Source organism: Pelobates fuscus, chromosome 7, assembly GCF_036172605.1.
Source record: "Pelobates fuscus isolate aPelFus1 chromosome 7, aPelFus1.pri, whole genome shotgun sequence".
NCBI classification, from domain to species: Eukaryota; Metazoa; Chordata; class Amphibia; order Anura; family Pelobatidae; genus Pelobates; species Pelobates fuscus.
The window spans coordinates 69,273,184-69,293,169 of record NC_086323.1 but is presented as its reverse complement, the minus strand read 5'-3'; the positions used below and the strand labels follow the sequence as shown (position 1 = coordinate 69,293,169).

Sequence of the window (19,986 nt, the reverse complement as noted above, 5' to 3'; positions counted from 1 at the left end):
CTATTTGGAAATCATAGTATCATATAGTTTTGTATCTTTCTGGTTTTATATAGTTTTTATATCACCTTTTTATTTATTTTTTTATATCATTTATTATATCATATTAATCTAATATTCATCCAATCTACTAATTAGCGCCTGGATACCCCGCATTATATTATATAGTGTAATTTGCACTACTACAGTTGGTTGCCTGTAGCTTTCTGCCATCCTTGTCGCTGTCTTTTCCACTGGAACCTTTTGCTGTACTTGCATTGTATGGAGGATCCCGCTTCTGCACCAGTGTCAAGGGTTGCAAGGCTACTGTCGCTGTTCCTTCCTTCCTCCGCTCGTCCTCATTCCAGATGTGCTTAGTAGTGTTATAGCTCTCCCACTCTGTATAGAAATTCTTCCAATATATTAGACACAACCAATATATATATTGTATTCAATATATATATGTATTCAGCGATGTCTTGCGAGTAAAACAGTACAGGTTTTATGGTGTTTTGGAAAGTTACAGGGTCATATATAGCACATAAAATTTTTCAGTGTATACACATTGAAATTTGCCAGACTGGTTATGTTGCCTTTGAGAGCATATGGTAGCCCAGGAATGAAAATTACCCCCATGATGGCATACCATTTGCAAAAGTAAACAACCCAAGGTGTTACATATGAGGTATATTCAGTCTTTTTAGTAGCCACTTGGTCACAAACACTGGGCAAAGTTAGCATTCATATTTGCTGTGTGTGAAAAATGCTCAACTAAATTGAATGCTGATTTTGGCCAGTGTTTGTGACTAAGTGGCTAAAAAAAAAAAAAAAAAAAAAGGCTGAACATACCCCATTTGCAATACCTTGGGTTGTCTACTTTTTCAAATGGTATACCATCATGGGGGTAATTCTCTATCCTGTGCTACCATACGGTCTCAAAGGCAACATAACCAATCTGGCAAATTTCAATGTGGAAAAAAAAGGAAATCCAAGCCTTATATTTGACTCAGTAACTTTTGAAAAGACTTCTATGCCGCCTGCCGACGTTTAGGACCGCCACAAAAAGGACGGCATAGAATGCCCGCTGTCCTTAAGGGGTTAAAGGTATATTTAAAAATTTATTTTGATCAACAATATAACTAGCACGAATCAACATGGTTTTATGAGGGTTTTAAGACGGGTCATGCCATTCTAATAGTTCTATGAAGAAATTAGAAGAAATATGGATTGGGATGTTCTAGTGTATGTGTTCTACTTGGATTTGCCAAGGCATTTGATACAGTTCCACATAAAAGGTTACTATTAAAACTGAAATCACTTGGTTTTTATGAAAAACCATGTTCTTGGATAGAATACTGGATTAAAGATAGAGTACAAAGAATAGTTTCAAATGGAAATTTTAGAAAATAGACAGCGGGCGGGGCCGGACCGCCAACGGGATCAGACATGTCCTGTCTGAGCTCCCGCTTCGGGGACGGAAAATCGGAGCAAACTGGGGGCGAAATCATGCTAGCAACCGGTAAAGGAGACTAATCTGAGCCCCAGACCCTGGGGTACGAGGAAATACCCCACAAGATCCTGTCCAGCACCCACAGTAACCCGACGAAGGCCCGAGGTGTGCTGGAGCTTGAGCCGGGAAGAGACGTCCGCTCTCCTGGGTCTCCGGTTGGTGCCCGGCCTCCCCCCCCCCCCTCTGGACCGGGGGGGTCATCCCGGTCCACACAAGCAACTGCTCTTACACCAAGCTGGGTGGCAAACAATCGCCCTGCTGGGGAACACTCACCGGCAGCACCCTCCCAAGATGGCCGCCGCACGCCAGCCACATGTGCGAACTACCCACAGGACGGAACTCGCACACAGAGAAAACCATCCAGTGCAATCTGACCACCACAGCAACCTGCTTCAGGGATGTGTCGGCTCATTACACTGGGCTAAACAAGGTGCTGCTTGCAGCATATATATCTGGTGGAAAAACTCCTCTGTGTCTGCGGAAAGCACCATCACGCTCCTGAGGCCCACCCTACCCCTCTTAGAGGCATCCACAGTAATTCCAGCGGCTACAAGTGGAGACAGAGGCTCCTGTTACAACGGGGACCGAAGCTATAGGCCGAGGCCCACCATGAGTTGCAAGAACTGCAGAATCATGAGACCACGGAGGGGACCCCAACTACCCACACAGGACTTACCTGAATGCCACACAGCAACCCGACATCACCGAGTACACCACTAAGCCCCATGCTGGGATGTCTATGGAAGGTCTGTACACGGCCCCTGCGAGACAGAGGTTGACTACAGGGCTCTATCGGGAAATGCTATTTGACAGGACTCCCAAGCAGTACATCTGGACAACGAAACAGCTTATGTGTCAATTCTAATCTCTAATTTTATGTTTTTTTACTCATGGCTTGCTTGTGGGGGCCTCTGGGTGGTCTAAGCTTGTGAATTATATACCGGTAAAGTTTGTCATACTTAAAATCTGTTCGCCTAGCATATAACCTAAGCCTTGCAGCCTACTATAACTTACCTAAGCTATTTGTATGTCTGCTATCTAACAAAACAGGAAACGTCTAACCTAAGTTTTTTTTTTATGTACATAGTTCTCCGCCTAGCACTTAGGTTTCGTGCGTTATATTTAACCCTGCACCCACGAATACTGCTAGAGCAATATAAGACCTAACGTCAATGCCATGTACTCTCAAAATACTTTTCTGTTCTCACGCTGACCATGCTAAATATTTGCTTAGAATTCCTTGTCAAGTGTAATAGTTTTCAAGCGTCTGTATTATCAAATTTTACTGCTACAAAAACAAAATGTGCTGATTTATTAACTGCCCTGTATTGTTAAACAATGTATGCTGATTCTCTTGCTAGCGCTGTTGGGGCAGAGCAAGCGTGTATGTAATCTTCAAGCACAACAAAAATAAAGAATTTAAAAAAAAAAAAAAGAAAAAAAAAAAAAGAAAATAGACAAATGTGAAGTGCCTCAGGTTTCTGTCCTGGTTCCATCTAATTGGTTTATAAATGATCTTGAAGTGGGTATTGAAAGTAATTTTTCCCTGTTTGCAGATGGAACAAAACTAGGTAAAATAATGCAGTTTGAACATGATATAACTTCTCTATAGAGGGATTTAGATATATTAGGAGACTGGGCAGGCAAATGGCAGATGAGATTCAATACAAATAAATGCAAAGACACACATTTTGGAATAAGGAACCCACAAGCCACTTACACATTAAATGGATTTGAGCTGGTGATAAGATCAAATGAAAAGGACTTGGGAACAATTATTGATAACAAAGTAGGCAGCAGTATGCCACTGCAAAAGCTAGTAAGGCTATGTTTAAAAAGGGGTATTGATTCATATGATCATAAACATTTTTTTTGCCTCTTTAGAAATCAATCGTAACACCACACCTTAAATATGCGGTGCAGTTTAGGGCCCCAGTTTTAACAAAGGATACTGCAGAACTAGAAAATGTGTAGCAACGATTTACAAAATTAATAAGAGGGATGATAAAGGCTAGAAAACCTGCATTAGTTTTCTTTAGAGAGAAAAAAAAATTTCTCAGCAGAGGGGATATGATAACACCATACAAATATACATGCTGGGTCAGTACAAACTGCTATGTGCTAACCTGTTCAAAAGCAGGATTATACAACAAACAAGAGTTCACGCACTGACACTGGAAGAAAACAGCAGAGGAAAGGGCTCTTTACAATAAGAAAAATAAAGATTTAACATTATCCAGCTAAAGAGATTGCATTAAAAAAAATAGCCTGGATGTTTTTCAGCAAAATCAGAATATTCAGGGATATATGTTATATCCCTGAATATTCAGTTTTTGCTGAAAATCATCCAGGTTATTCAATCCAAGAAGAAGTCTGATTGCCATTATGAAGGCAAGAAGCAGTGTTTTCCATTTTTGAGGTATCATTGGAAATTGACATTTTTTTTTGTTTGCCTGGAGTTAATCCTGGCAGGTAATTATTGCAGTTTATTAAAAACTGCATTAACTACCACTGCATGTTTAAGGGACCTAGAACACTGTGCCCAGACTACTTCAGTGATCTGAAGTGGTCTGGGGTGCCTATAGTGTCAAAGGTTGGGGGAAAAAATGGACTATATAGTCTTTTTTTTTCTTCTTCAAGCTAGATTACTATGTAACCTAACGAAGACAAGTTCAAATAAATACACAATGGTTATATAATATGACGATTATGTATCCTATTAAACTCTGCATTTTAGTGAAAGACTGCAGAGAAAGACCTGAAATAAAATCAACTCTGTTACTGATTGGAAATCAGAAAAGTATTTGTATTGGCTGTATGGTAGTTATAGTCACTAAGAATTCAGCTAGGATTTAAATCATGGTCAAGCATCAGCGTCAATGTGCAGATGGGTAAAATGGCAACTCCCTGGAGCAATTTAAGTACAAATTAAGCATGTTCCTCCACATATATTTTTGAGCATTCTATAAATAATTTATATTTAAAAAATATATATATACATATATCTTCTCCGAAACAACCATATTGGTATTCAGACAAAACCAAAATAGGTTACAATATCCATTAACAGAAAGTAACCCACTGATTGAATAATAAAAACAGAAAATGGATGAAAAATAAAAAAAACTATTCTGCTGCAAACTATGCCAGCACATCTGCACAGATAACACAGTCACTCACAAAGAGAAGGCCTACAATGCTGAAGGATTATACGTTTGAACACTATCTTCTTTTTTTTTTTCCCTACACTAATTATCCCTGCATACAATATGTTCTTATAGTGCCTTAACCTCTATATAACAGCTTAGGTTTGGATTGCATACTTCATTTTGTTACAAAATGATTTGGAGTGGTCTTCCAAAAGCTTCCAAATTATGCTAGTTCCTAAAAAAAAAAAAAAAAGAAAAAAGGTAGAGGAATTTAACATTTATGTCATTAAATAAACCAAAGTAAAATGGCAATGTTTCCTTTTACATTACATACACAGATGAAAAAACAATAACAAATTAAACCAATTAACTACAGTAAATCCTATCATTTACTTTAGCCCCTTACCTGTCTTACTTTCTGCAGGTGAATTTTTTGTTTTGCTTTTACTACCACGGTTTCTGGCTACAGATAATTCTGTATCTTCATCTGGCATTTCGGCAAGCTTTTGCATAAATATTTTTTCCAGTTCTTGCGCCATCAAAACAATATCATCTCCAGGCTGCAATAAAGAACAGAGAATGCTATAATAGAGAAAGAGGAAAACACCACTGTACAAATAATAGTTCATTATCCTGATATGACATATACAAAACATATGATCTGAGCACCTACAGTAATACAGATTATAGAATATGATCATTTAACAGATTAATGGTTTGCATTGTGCAACGTCATTTTAAATGTATATGGCCAATAGGAAGCCCTAATCAGGGCTGGGTTTACAAATCGGATGCGGTGGGCAAGCGCCCCTTGCTCCCCCTCTTCCCCACACACAAATAGAGAAAAGTTAAATGAATTTGTTAAGTGGACACAAAGCCTAAAATTTCTAAAAGTCATATCACAACTGCATAAGTATATATGTATGTGTACATATTTATATAGTTCTGCTTGTAATGATTAGTGTGTGTAAATGCATGTAGCATTAAAGATATTAGAAGTGGTTAGAGTAAAGTGGACTTCTAGATTAGAGAGGGGTTAACATCAGAGTTATTTACTAAAGGGAGAATTGTCAAGAAGTGAATTTCAGCTTCAATTGTTTCATTGTGCTCAAGGGGGCATGTAAATGGGCTGATGGGTTTTCCCGATAGAAGCAATGCTTCCAGTTTCCTTGGCATTAAAGCACCCATCTGATTTGCTTTTGGCTTTTCTTTCCCTGTGTGCCTGGTATCTTAATGATTATACCCTCCCCCCCCCCCCCCTTTGTCACTTGCTTTTATTTATAGTTTATTTTTTTCAATATTGTACCGGATCTCAATTCCTGGGCACAGTCATTTTCATAAACTATGCCCATGATGTCAGTTTGCCCTTCTGTATGATTAATTTTACAGATGGATTATAGATATATGTGACTGGCTTCTGAAATGGAACCTTGCAGTAATTACATGATTTTGCTATTACATGACGAAAAGTCATGATTTATTACACGGAGGCGAGTATTGCATATGCCTTTCTTTACTGTCCACCAATAGCAGCAAAGGATACAAACAGAATGAAAAAATAATGAATATTTAGTAACATAGGCCCCTCCCAGATCAAGTCCCAGTATAACAGGCAGCATCCCCTTCCCATAATCCTCTTTCTGGCGATGCGACACTTAAAACAGTCCAGAACATGAACAACAGAACAACTCAGGATCAAACCAAAGGATCATCACGCCAATACCCAAATAAACAAATCGGGATGACGACAAAACAAACTCCATCCCCACGGAAACTCCTTACATGCAGAAGACTTGACATGCCATCGATCCAATTCAGGCTGTGAAAACACAAAGAAGAGGAGCCCAAGGGTTAAACCAGTACTTGAGACCAACATCAGGGCCAGTCAAAGCAGATACCCACATACATCCCCAAAATAACATAGAAAACCCGAACACCCTCAGGCACTAAATAAAACCTACCCTGTAATACAGGCCCCACTTACCGTACCCACGAGTCTGCACATGTCTCAATACATCAATGACAAACAGGGTGGGAAAAACAAAAGAGCATAAAGGGAGAATTACAATGCGGGAGGGACAATACTCGCCTCCGTGTCTTTAATGAAATCATGACTTTTCGTCATGTAATAGCAAAATCATGTAATTTTATGACAAGACACGGAGGCTCATATTGCAAGTCTAAAGCTCACTTACCACCGCAGTGAACATGTGCGGAGTCGGCCGAAAATAAAATTCCCGAAAAGTAGATTCCCCTCGACCAGTCTGCCATCTTCAGGAGATCCTCCAAGTGTGCTCCTGAGGCCATGATTGATGAGGCCAAAGCCCACCTAACCGAATGCGCGCCAAAGAGCGTAGTATCGACACCGGCTTGAGCCAGTAGCCACTTCACCCAGCGTGACAGCGTGGTGCTGGTGATGGGGGGCAAAACGAGGACATAAGGATAGAAACAGTTGAGGAGAGGACTTAGAACGGTGTAGCTTGGTTCGATCCTCATTCGCGTAAGCAAGCCACCGGACACAACTGCGGGTTAGTCGGGAAACTCGGATAGGACATCGACTTAATAGATGTCTTAGTACGCCTACTGATGTTGAATGTCACTCTCTCTGGGGTGTAGGATCTGGCATCAAAGTCCAAGGCTCGGACGTCCGAGACCCTCTTGCAGGAGATGAGGCAGTACAGGCAAACCAATTTGGCCGATAACTGCCGTAAGGAGAGAGAAGCGTTATTGCGACAGGCAGTGAGCAGCGACAACACAGTTGAAACATGCCAGGTAGCAAGGCCTAGGAGGTCGGGAGAGGCGAGAGCCCCTGAGGAGTCTACAGACCAGGGGGTGTTGGCCCGCGGGGCACCCGTCAAATCCCTGGTGTCGAAGAGATGGCCGATCGGTAGAGGTTGATGATCCGATAGGCCTTACCTGCCTCGAAGAGGGAAGACAGGAATTGGAGAATCATGGTCACAGGTGCTGAAACGGGATCCACGTCCCTAGCCAGGCACCAACCAGCCCAAGCTCGCCAAGCTGACCCATATGCTTGTCTAGTGCCGGGCGCCCATGCGTCTGCCAACAAGCGTCTAGTAGTCTCCGAAACTCAGTGGATCTCCCAGGGTCCCCTGAAATCTGCCAGGCTAGGATAGGAAGGGAGCCCTCTGACAGGAGGGGGTGACAGCATCCAGTCGGATCCCGCAGATGTTCCTGGAAGGATGGCAATAGCCTGGGGTAGTCCACTGTCATCTCGAGAAGTTGAGAGAACCAAGACTGCGTCTCCCAGAATGGTGTTACCAGGACTAGTCCAACCAGATGTTTGTGAGAGTGTAGGAGTGTGTGAGGTATCATGGAGAATGGGGAGGGAAGGCGTACAGGAGGTCTCCGCACCAGTCTTGCAGGCAGGTGTCCACTGCCTCCGCCGCAGGGTCCGGTCTGCAGCTGAAGAACCGGGGAAGTTGGGCGTTGAGCGAATAGGTCTATAGCAAAAGGTCCCCAAAGAGATGACACCGTGGAGAATACGCCTGTGTCCAATTTCCAGTCGCTGGCATCCGAGAGATACTGTGAACTCCAATCCATCTGGACGTTGTGCAGACCAGGAAGATACTCCGCCTGGACCACTAGGTTCCGTTCCAGGCAAAATTCCCAGAAGTCCTTCACCAGGCCTGCCAGGATCGCCGACTGTGTTCCACCCATGTGGTTGACATATCTTACTGCAGACACGTTGTCCATGCGGAGGCAAATGCAAATCCGCGCTCAGTCCCTCGCAAAGTTGCGGATCGCGAACAAGCCTGCCAAGAGTTCCAACGCGTTGATGTGGAGTCGGGACTCGGAGTCTGACCACCGACCCCCAGTTGACACTCCCTCGCAGTGGGCACCCCAACCATGGAGGCTTGCGTCAGAGTCGATGGTGAATTCCGACAGCGAGCCGAAAATCACCCTGCTGTTTCAAGCAGATAGGTTGAGGATCCACCACCGCAGCTCGTCCCTTGTCTCGCTGTCCAGTGATACCAGGTCTGCGTAGGAGGGCTATCATCAGGCGCTGAAGAGCGCGGTAGTGGAGCGGGCCCGGGAACACTGCTTGGATGGACGATGTTAGCAGGCCGATGAGCCGAGTCAACTGGCGCAAGGTGAGTTGCGGACAGGTGAGGGCCCTGCCAAGTTCCTTGCGGATCGACCGAATCTTGTCTGTCGGAAGGCTCAGCGTCGCCTCCGTCGAGTCCACGAGGAAACCCAGGAACTCCACGCGAGTGGCTGGGGTAAGGCAGGACTTCTTCCAGTTGATAAGGAACCCCAGGTGAGAAAGCAGATCTATGGTCTGGAGCGATCCTGGGCCATGAGCAGGATGTCGTTCAGGTAAACGATTAGTCGAATGCCCCGACTGCACAGCCAGGCCATAGCTGGGCGCAGCAGCTTCGTGAAGCACCATGGTGCTGATGATAGGCCAAAGGGGAGACAGGTAAAACGCCAAACCTCGTCCCGCCATTGGAAGCGAAGCAGGTCTCGGGACATCTCGGCCACTGGCACCGTCAGGTAGGCATCCTGCAGGTCCAGCTTCGCCAGCCAGTCCCCGTGAAGGAATAGGTCTCACAACAGGTGAATACCCTCCATCTTGAAATGGCGGTATCGAGTGGGTGTATTTGACCGCCCTTCTTTTCCACCAGAAAAAATATTGCTTAGAACGCCTGGAGGGCCACGAGGGGCCAGTTTGATTGCTCCTTTGGAGAGGAGAGTGAATAGCTCGTCCATCGATCTGTGATTCAGCAGGGAGAAGCAGATCAGTCGAGGAGCGGGGATACTTACCAGGTCCCCTACGAGTTCTAACCGAAACCCACGGATAGTATCTCATACCCAAGCGTCAGAAGTTATGGCCCATCAAGTTGGGGAAAAATTTCGGAGTCTGCCCCCTACACAAACATGAGTAAAAACATGAGGTTTGCGTAAACTCACCATATGGGCGTCTGAAACCGGTGCTTCCACGGAAACCTCTGGATCGCCACGGACGTCCAAGGGATGGGAAGAACGGAGAGCGGGTATTGGCCTCCTTGTAGTTGGAGCGTTGTTGGTAAGAGCCTCGTCCCGAGGCACGGGACTGGAAATAGGGACGGCCGGACAGACGGCTCCTGGATCTGCCGGCCCTGTTGGAGACCCGCCCCTGAAATACTCTCCTCATGGAGGCCTGTGCCTTGTCAAGGACTGTAAATGCCCCCACGAAGCGACCTAAGTCCTTGATGAAGGAGTCGCCAAACAATAGGCCTTGGGTGTCCTTGCCAGCTTCCGTGAGAGCCAGGTTTGCCAATTTCGGCTCAATTTTATATAGGATGGCCTTACGCCGCTCCATATTGCGGGCCGCTTCACTGAGAGGGCGGCGATCCCAGGTCTCTAGATATTTAGCGACATGGTCCGCTGGGAGCCACTCTGCCGACCTAGGATGGTGAGGCTCATCCAGGTCGAAAAGAGGTTCGCCCAGCTGATCCATGAGGACGGACCCCGCAATAGCGGGGTGCGTCACCCCTGAATCCCCTTCCGGACATCTCTGCCTGAGCAGAGGAAAGGAAGTCAAAACCCTTCTCAGCTGCATTTTTTCAGAGTTGGTATCTGACTCAGCCATGGCCTCCTCACTAGACCCGATTTCAGAGTCTGAGTCGCTCTCAGGTTGTGCTCTAATACCTTTCCATAGCCGCGTCCGTTCTGCCTGGCGCGGAACGGCTCTCTTGCGTGGAAGGGACACGCTTTGTGAGGCGACTGTAGGTACACCAGTCTTATGGGTTCTGTAGGCAGAGGGAGCGGAGTGTTTAACCTTTTGGGTAGCCATCCTGGGTGTCTCTCCAGGTGGGTCCATGGAAGGACGCAATTGAGGAGCCGTGGAGCCCACATTCTGTGCGTCCATAGGACGTGCAAGCAGTGCCTGGGATATAGTGTGTGGGAGGGTGGAAGACATGGACCCCATGGCTGCCATAATGGCTTTTGTCACAGAGCGCTGCAGTGCCAAAAATTGTGCCCCCTCTGAGTGGGTGGGCATGTCTGTCAAGGTGGGTGAAGCCTCTAAGGAGGCAGGAGTCTCACCCAGGACTAATGCGGTATCTAACTCCTCAGATGGGGGAGAACCGGAAGGCAGCCTGGGCTTAGGCATAATGGGACACAAGGGCACTAATCTCTGGTAACTGGAATAAAGTTGCAGTAGGGTTAGTCACCCAGACTGTAACACACAGCAAAAATATGAGTGATCTCACCAGGGCCCAGACCAGTGGCACACACACAAGGCAGGAAGGGTACACAAAGGAGGGGGGAGGATAAAACCGGAAAGACGCAGGCTCTGAACTCGCAAAGATCGCAGGAGCATAGAAACTGTACGAAATGGAAACAAAAACAAAACTGCCGAATAGTACAAGTGGTACACGAACGGCACACGTTTGTGCGTCGAATGATAAATAATCAGTGAAACAGACGAACGAGTAAGGGAAAAAAACCTGACAAACACGAAACTCCTGAAACCATCCAAAGGAGCCGAATGGCGGTACGAATACACCGCTAAATGGCGCCAAAAAAATGACCGGGAGCCGTTGCAGAGAGCAAACGGGGAATAAAGGTGAAGGGAACAGAGAAGGAGAAAAACGGCAGAGAACAGATAAACCCCTCGAGGGCAACAAAGAGACAGGAATAAACATCCAAAGCCAGGGTGTATAAAAAAAACAATACAACTGGTCTGGGAACCTGAACAAATAAGTATTAAACAAAACAATACCAAATATAAATGTAAGAATAGTCAAAGTGAACATATAATTATATAAATATACATAAATATATAAAATATACAGTATATAATGCAATCATCACAGAGAGAAGAAATAGAGTACTTATCTGACTGCGGAGCAGCAAAGAAAGAGGATTATGGGAAGGGGATGCTGCCTGTTATACTGGGACTTGATCTGGGAGGGGCCTATGTTACTAAATATTCATTATTTTTTCATTCTGTTTGTATCCTTTGCTGCTATTGGTGGACAGTAAAGAAAGGGATATGCAATATCTTAAATTTCCCTTATGCATTTTATGAAAACTCAAGCACTCAAGAAAAACAGAGATTCAGGCACTGTGCAGCTATATAGAATCAAGTTAGATTACATTATTTTTTGTTGAAAGAGACCCTTAAAATGTGATATTCACTTTGTATTCCTGACAAGTCTCAAATTAGTTAATAACCCTGTGTGTGTAAAAGGAACACTATAGTGTAAGGAATACAAAATTGTATCAGACAGCCACTAGTGGTGCTTTCTATGCATCTTCACGCTCTGCATTAGGATGCCAAACGCGCCCCATAGAGATACACTGAGCGAATGCATGTATACGAAGAGATGCGGGTTGGCGCAGTGTGGAGATTGCCATGCATGCAGTAGCCCCTCACAGTTTTCATATGGAGAAACATTGCATTGGCTGAGATCATCACCACCAATGATTCCACAAAGAATACACGAAAATTATTCCCCCCACCCCAGGGTGCAGGAATCTAAACATGTTTGTATTTCTAATGTTAGAGTGTTCATTTGAGTTTTGCAAAGCTTTCATACATACACAATTAAAGAAATAATCTATGTACCTTATTATATATATAACAATTTTTAAACATGGTTTTGAAGTCTTGAATGCAGTTTTGAGCCTTTGAATAATATTTATACTCCAATCTCTTCCTTATTGTAGTCAAATCCATTGGATTTTTTATGATCGTATAATAATCCTGTTGAAAAGATAATGCACATTAGGGGAGAATAAAAAAGGCAAAATTCTATCCTTTGTGTCAATGCAATAAACAATAAATTTTTAAGCTACAAAAGAACTCTTATTATAGGTACGAAAAGGTTTATTTTTTCCAAACTGCTTTATTTTAAATGGTAATTTTTTTTAGTTACTGTAAATTTAGAAATTAAAACAGTAATTTTACTTACCCTAAACTATCTTTTCCTTAGTATAGTGGTAGTACTGCAAAATATGGGTAGTCACCTCTCCCTGTGGACAAGCTCACCAAATTTAAATATTTAAATCCCTTTACCGCCTACTCACTTATAAAACTCTGCTCCTCCAAGTCTCACCAGTTATCCAAATAACCATACGGAGACCAAATACTGCAAAATATAATTTTAATCTATACAAAAAATGGGGAGGGAACAAGGCAGTACTGCCACTATCCTAGGGAAAAAAAAAAAAAAAACAGTAAGTCAAATTACAGTTTTTCCTCACGTATAGCTGCAGTACTGAAACATGTGGTATATAGCAAGATCTCTTCCACAAATATAAGGTGGGAAATTAAGTAGGCCACTGCTTGAAGCACTTTCTGCCCAAAAACAACTTGCGAGGAAGAAAAAATGTCCAGCCTGTAATGCTTAATGAAGTTATGGAATGATGACCAGGTAGTCGCTTTACCTATGTCCTCTGGAGAAGCAGTGGATCTTTCTGCCATGAAATAGCCATTGCTTTCGTGGAGTGAGCCTTTACAGGAAATCTGAGAGGAATCTTGCGGACTTCATAAGCTAGTTTATAGCTTCTGACAGCCACCTGGCGATCTTAGATCTGGAAGCTTCCTTACCTTTAAAGGCACCCTAAAATGTGACAAAGAGGTGATCTGAGATTCTGAATTTTCAACAAAACATTTTGTAAAGGCTCAAACTAAAGTTCACACAAAGCTTGAAGGACCACTTGCAGATCCCAAGTTGCAAATGCTGAAAGTTTAGGAGGGTGTTTCAGCAAAACTGATTTTTTTTTAAATCTGCTGATTAGGATATAGGATCCTAAAACACAATCAAGGAAATTACTTAGCGCTGAGATCTGGACTTTCAGAGTTGACACCCCCAAACCTGCAGAAATTACAGAAAGTCCAGATTATTTGAAAGGCATCCTTTCTGAACACACCAATGCAGAAATTTGTGCCATATCCTAAGGTAGATCTTAGTAGTGGATGACTGAGTAGATGCCAGAATCACTTCACACAAATTCTCTGAGAGCCCCTGCTCACTAAGTATCAACCTTGCCGCGGGCATGCCATTAACTTGAACATTTTCAGGGCTTCTATCGGAAGATCTATGTTCTCTTTGAGGTTGTACAATATTGGAAGCACCCAGTGTGACTTTGCCATCCACTCTATTTCAGAAAAACAGCTCTTGTTTGGATAGGAAGGAACAATGACCAGAAACCTTGCTTTGACTGATCTGATTTTCTGAATATTTCTTGAGATCAAAGTTACTGGATGGAATACATATGCAATGTTGAAGTTTCAGGTGAGAGACAGACCATCTAGGAAGTCTGGTTGATCCTCCTTCAGAATTGAAGCAAAGTATGAGACTTTTTTTTTAGCCATCAGATCTATATATAGAAGGCCAAATTGAAGTACCAATCTCAAGAACATCTGTGGATGCATTCTGATTGAATTAATTTTGTCTGCTTAGATTGTCTGCTGTGATGTTTAGACATCCTCTGATGTGTGTTGCTGAGAGCGAGTCTACTTCTACGTGTGCCCATGACATAATCTGGTACCACATATCTTTTAGAGATTGTACTCTTGTGCCTCCCTGACGGTTTAAGTAAGCAACTGTGGTGGTGTTGTCTGATTGGATCCTTACCGCTTGATTGGAAATAACAGGTTTGAAAGCTACCAAAGCATTCATTACTGCACTCATTTCTGTACAGGTTTTTTGAAAATTTCCACCAATTTAGTTGTTTCCTCACTGCTCTTGACAAGCAACTCTCTGAATCCAAGTCTTATTCTGTTCTTGACCAATCTGTAAATATGTTTAATTGTAGTGGTCTGATTTCTGCCTTTGTCCATCCTACTGCTGGAATGGCAGATGTGAGAAGACTCTGGATACTTATAGCCTGTCTGATGGTGCAAACTTCTTTCTTTTGAAAACCTGAAGTCACCTTTTTATTATTTTTTGTTTTCATACAGGAAGAAAAAGAGATAGGGATCTGAAATCCACCAGAAGTCCCAGGAATTCCATCTTCGTTGAAGTAGTCATTTGCGATTTTCTAAGGTTGATTATCCAACCGTGTTCTTTTAAAAACATCCTTGTTTCTTTGAGGTCGAAGATAAGATGATGTTTTGACTCTGCCTTCAAGAACCAACCGTTCAAGTAGGGAATTATTACCATACCTTTTAGCCTTAGCTGCTGCTAAAGGGACCAGAATCTTTGTAAATATACAAGGTGCCGAAGATAGGCCAAAGGGTAGGGCCTTGAACTGGAAATAAAGAATCTTCCTTTTTCATGATTTTATCACAAACCTGAGGAAATTTTGTTGAAAGAACATGAACCTTCAGGTCTAACTTCGCCATATATTCTCCTTCCTGTAGGATGTGTGACCGACAATATATTTTCCATTCAGATCCTCAGATAAGGAATGCATTCGTTGACTTTTTTGAGATCTAGGATTGAATGAAAGGACTTGTCTTATTTTTTTAACCAAAAATAAAGGCGTGAATAATCACTTTGGAATTCTTGACTTCTGGGTACTTTCTCTATAGCACCCTTTTTTAAAAGCAGTAAAGCATCTGTTTTCTTTTGTGAGTGGTACGTTGAAAACAAAAAAACAGGTCTGGTATAGTTGAAAACCTTATTCTATATCCTTCTGAGACGGTTTGTAATATTAATTTGTTTGATGTCATCTCTTTCCATTTCTAAACAAAGAACTGGAGACGACCTTGCACACTTTTAGCGTCAATATCTTCTCTTGTTGTCTTGTTTATTCTGATACCTGAACTTGCTGTCTCTTTTGTTGTCTCTAGAGCAGCAGGAAATGCTAGCAGAATGCTTGGTTGCATAGGGAGAGATATTAGTAGTAGAAATAGGTAAGTGCTCATGCCATTGTACAGAACACTGGTTAGACCTCACTTGGAGTATTGTATGCAGTACTGGAGACCGTATCTTCAAAACGATATTGATACTTTGGAGAGAGTTCAGAGAAGGGCTTCTAAACTGGTTCATGGAATGCAGGTTAAAACTTACCAGGAAAGGTTAAAGGATTTTAACATGTATAGCTTGGTGTAAAGACGAGACAGGGGGGATATGATAGAAACATTTAAATACATAAAGGGAATCAACAGAGTAAAGGAGGAGACATTTAAAAGAACTAAAACTATCACAACAAAAGGACAGTGTTTTAAATTAGAGGGTTTAAAAATAATATCAGAAAGTATTACTTTACTGAGAGGGTAGTGGATGCATAGAATAACCTTACAGCTGAAGTGGTAGCGGTTAACACAGTGAAGGAGTTTAAGCATGCGTGGGATAGGCATAAGGCTATTCTAGCTATAAGTAAGGCCAGGGACTAATGAAAGTATTTAGAAAATTAGGCAGACTAGATAGGCTGAATGGTTCTTATCTGCCATCACATTCTATGTTTCTAGTCTGTGAAATTTCTCCTGGAAACGATAGGAGCGTTGCCACTGAAACCTTTTGTTGAATTGTGTGCCAGAATACTTAGAATATTGTGGAAATGCTTTCTTGGTTTCAGACATCTGTTTTATTATGGCTTCCAGTGGAGTGCCAAACAACTTGTTCCTCTCAAAGGGAAGTTTGCATAATGCGGATTTTGAAGCTGAATCAGCAGTCCAGGTTCTGAGCCACAATGGTCTCCTAGCCACAGAGGATAATCCCATTATCTATGCTGATAATTATATAATTTCATCTGAGACATCCGCTAGTAATTCGCTGAATAGCCTTAGCAGATATAGTAGCTGTGCCGGATCTTTCTCAGACTTACCCATTTGGGACTTTTCTAAGGCTTGTAACCACATGCCTTGAGCTTTAAGAACTGATGTACCAGAGATTTTTGATTTACACGAATAACCCAAGGCCTGACAAAATTGTCTGCTCAATGTTTAAACCAGTTTGTCCATGGGATCCTTTAAACCAGAAAACTCTCCTATCAGGATTGTGGTTTTCTCAGACAATTGTACCACTTGTATATCAACTTTAGGAAGGTCTTCCCCTTCTCTTTACTTTGCAGTTTGAAATTCTATTTAACATTTTTAAAATTAAGGAATGTCTTCCGGAGTAGTTCCATAATCCTTCCATAGGAATCTTACCCTTGGTAGGTTGATCTTCTTGAATCACCGTAGACACTTCTTTAATAAATTTCCTTTGGAGGAAACTCTCATTCACACTTGAAGCCAGACTAGAATCTTCAGAGAAGGAAGAGGCCGAACATGAGCCTGAGGAGAGCTCTGAAAAAGATGGAGATCTTTGTTTCTTGTGTTTCTTTCCCTGTCTCTCATGAATATTAAAAGCCCCGCTGTCTTTTTTACTGTATCCTTAAAGGACTCAAATGTTTGAGATTAATTATTTCTTGAGCTGATTCCAGGATAATTTATTTCCTTTTGTTTGCATTTCTCCAATAATTACAGGTTTGCTTCCTACATCCATATTTTTCAGCTTTATCCGGCAAGGCAAGAATGGAAATATTCTGTAAGAAACAAAATGAGAAAAATATGGTTTTTTTTTCTCTTTAGAATAAATTAATATAAAAAATTACGTTTTCCACAATGTAGGAAGGCTGGTGACACGGAGTACCTGTTCTGACCGACCACCCCTGTGGCCATACAGGTCCTGCACAGCTTTTATAGCATTACCTTTGAATTTTTGCATCAAAATTTTGAAGTTCCGATCCACGCATGCGCAGTAGCACGATCGGAACTTCAATGGAATGCAATGCCTCCCGGGCATGCATTCCACTGCTGTGCGCATGCATCCGTCCTGCATAGTGGCAAGGCCGTACTGAGCCTCCCATAAACCGGCTTTATATCGCATTTCGGAATGCTACGGAACAGAAGTCTCGCCACTTAGCTCTCTACCCGGGGAGCTTTCAGGTACCATCCTCCTCAGTCAGCAACCTGTGCTTACCGCACCTCCGTTTTCATAGAATCTTTGGGGAGAACTCCTGGAGCAACTTGTCTGTCCTGTCAGGACATGAAGAACTGGTGAGGCTTGGAGGAGCAGAGTAGGCCTAAGTGAGTAGGCGGGAAAGGGATTTAAATATTTAAATTGGGTGAGCTTCTTGTCCACAGGGAGAAGAGACTACCCACATGTTGCAATACTGCCACTATATGTGAGGAAAAAACACAATCGATCAAAAACTATCAACGCTCCCTCTGAAGAGTAGACATGGTCATTTCTAAATGCCACTATGCCAGACATAGCCTATTTTTCTTTTACTGCCATTCAAGCATCCTAAAAATAACAGATCCCCCACCAGCACACACCTTTGATAATTCCCATATAAATTCCATGGGAAAACTGTGGTTTATCCTTCTAAGCATTTCAAGTATGAAATAAAAATATGCCAACATGACAATCCAAAATTGGATGGAATGTTACGTATAACCCTTTTATGTATATTGTTCAGGGTAGGGTACATATGGTTGTCTGTGGGACAACAGGGCAAAAAACACATGGGTTACTAGCAAATACAAAGGTAAAATGAAGCTGTTGGCAATTAAATGTAGACAATTGATGAAGATTCATATGCACTCACCACTATTTATGTTTAGAGTAGATTAATAATGTCCTGCTAAGGGTACAGTAGCCATTAAAAACACCCGTGCATTTTTTATCAGTTGAATGCATGCAGTTCCAGAATGGTTTGGCATTTTACCTGGGTGCTGCCAGATTCCTGCTGCTTCAGTCTTGATTCCAGATTGTCCTTGCAGGAATATCTAGTTAGCTCATTTTAGCATGAGTGTATTTTTTTTTTATATATGAACGTAGCTGCAATTTTCTTTTTTTCAATTCTTTATTTTTGTGCGGTTAAAGAACAGTTAGACGTGTATTACCACAGCAGCAGGTACACGCGTTTCAAAATCAATACATAGTAAATACAAGGCATGGTAGCGGTACAATTCGCACTTTTTTAGTAGTTTTTCTGGACAGCTTTGTTAGAAAGCGAGAACTAATGAGCAAAACAATGGGGGCGTAGTACGCCGAGCTATAGGGAACAGTACAAATAAAAGCAGAAGGTCAGTAGGGCATGCTATCTAGGCTAGAATGCCCCGCTATGGTAGTTGGGCTCCAGGTCTATTCCCCATGGCTAGAGGTTTAGAGTGTGCAATATGGCACCCTATTTATGGGCTGCATTTGCCAGGTCTAGCTAGACTTTTTATGTGGATTTTGTTTTGCCCAAGACTCAGGATTGAGCAGGAATTTTTTGGGGGCCTTTAGCCTTGCAGTAGTCAAGTAGCATGACTGCTATAGGGAGGAGTGTAACAAGATACGACAGCATAACAACATATCCACTCAAGACCCACTCAGAGCGGAGACTGAACAGTACTGGAACAACAACATTGAATCCAACTCCATTTAGCTTTTCCCATCTCCTTCCACTTTTGTCTGATGTTTGAATTAGGAAGTCTCAAACAGTTGTGCTGATCAGTAGTTCCCAATACAAAAAATTACTTTATTATGTCATCTTACACTTCACTAATTTGAGGAGATGTCTTATCTCTCCATAGACTAGCTTTAGTTTAGTTTATATATTTTCTCACTCTAACCCTACTTACTTGTCACTGTGCGTTGGCTCCTAACCTGACAAGACGTCTCATAGGTAGTGATGTCCCGAACAGTTCGCCAGGAACCGTTCGCCGGCGAACATAGCGTGTTCGCGACGTTCGGTCCGCCCCCTATTCGTCATGGAGGTGGGAGGGTCTGGGAGGGAGGGTCTGCTGCTGATTGGCTGGAATGTGACTGATGACTGTGAGGTACAGGGTCAAAGTTTACTCAATGATGACGAATAGGGGGCGGACCGAACACGCTATGTTCGCCAGCGAACGGTTCGGGACATCACTACTCATAGGCATTCCCACGGCAGTTATCTAACTAAATACAAAAAAAATAAATAAAAAAACAGACTGTGGCTTGTCTAGCCTGTTCTGTTTGATGAACATGTTAAAAGATGACCAAATAACAGCTTTGCATATATCATCTGGTGAAGCCATGATGCACAGTAATCTTTAATGGAAGAGATTTACATTTGGGCTGTGTAATCCATAACTATGGTGACACCTTTAATGCCACTTTGCCTTTAGAGTTTCCTCTGAAGTTGACTACAAAATAATCTGATCTTCTGAATGCAGCAGTTCTCACTAAAGAGATCTTCAAAACACTTAACATCTAGTGAATGAAACACTATAGTGTTAGGAATACAAACATGTATTCCTAAAACTATAGTGCTGGAGTGAAGATAGGTGAAATAGCCTTCGGTGAATGAACAACCTTCGGCTTTCACGAGTGGAGCACTATATATAAAAATAGAAATATAATATTCACTTACCCCTATATAGGGGGTATATACAGTATCTCACAAAAGTGAGTACATCCCTCAAATTTTTGTAAA

The 19,986-nt window shown here is 42.4% G+C and overlaps 1 protein-coding gene across 1 annotated transcript in view; it reads right to left on the bottom strand.

Moving 5' to 3' along the window:
• Positions 1 to 19,986, bottom strand: part of BRDT (bromodomain testis associated) — a 49,645-nt gene that overhangs the window by 13,773 nt on the left and 15,886 nt on the right. The window contains 3 exon segments of the mRNA XM_063427316.1: positions 2,824 to 2,837; positions 5,042 to 5,195; positions 12,212 to 12,349. Of these exon segments, the coding sequence (XP_063283386.1) occupies positions 2,824 to 2,837; positions 5,042 to 5,195; positions 12,212 to 12,349 (306 nt within the window).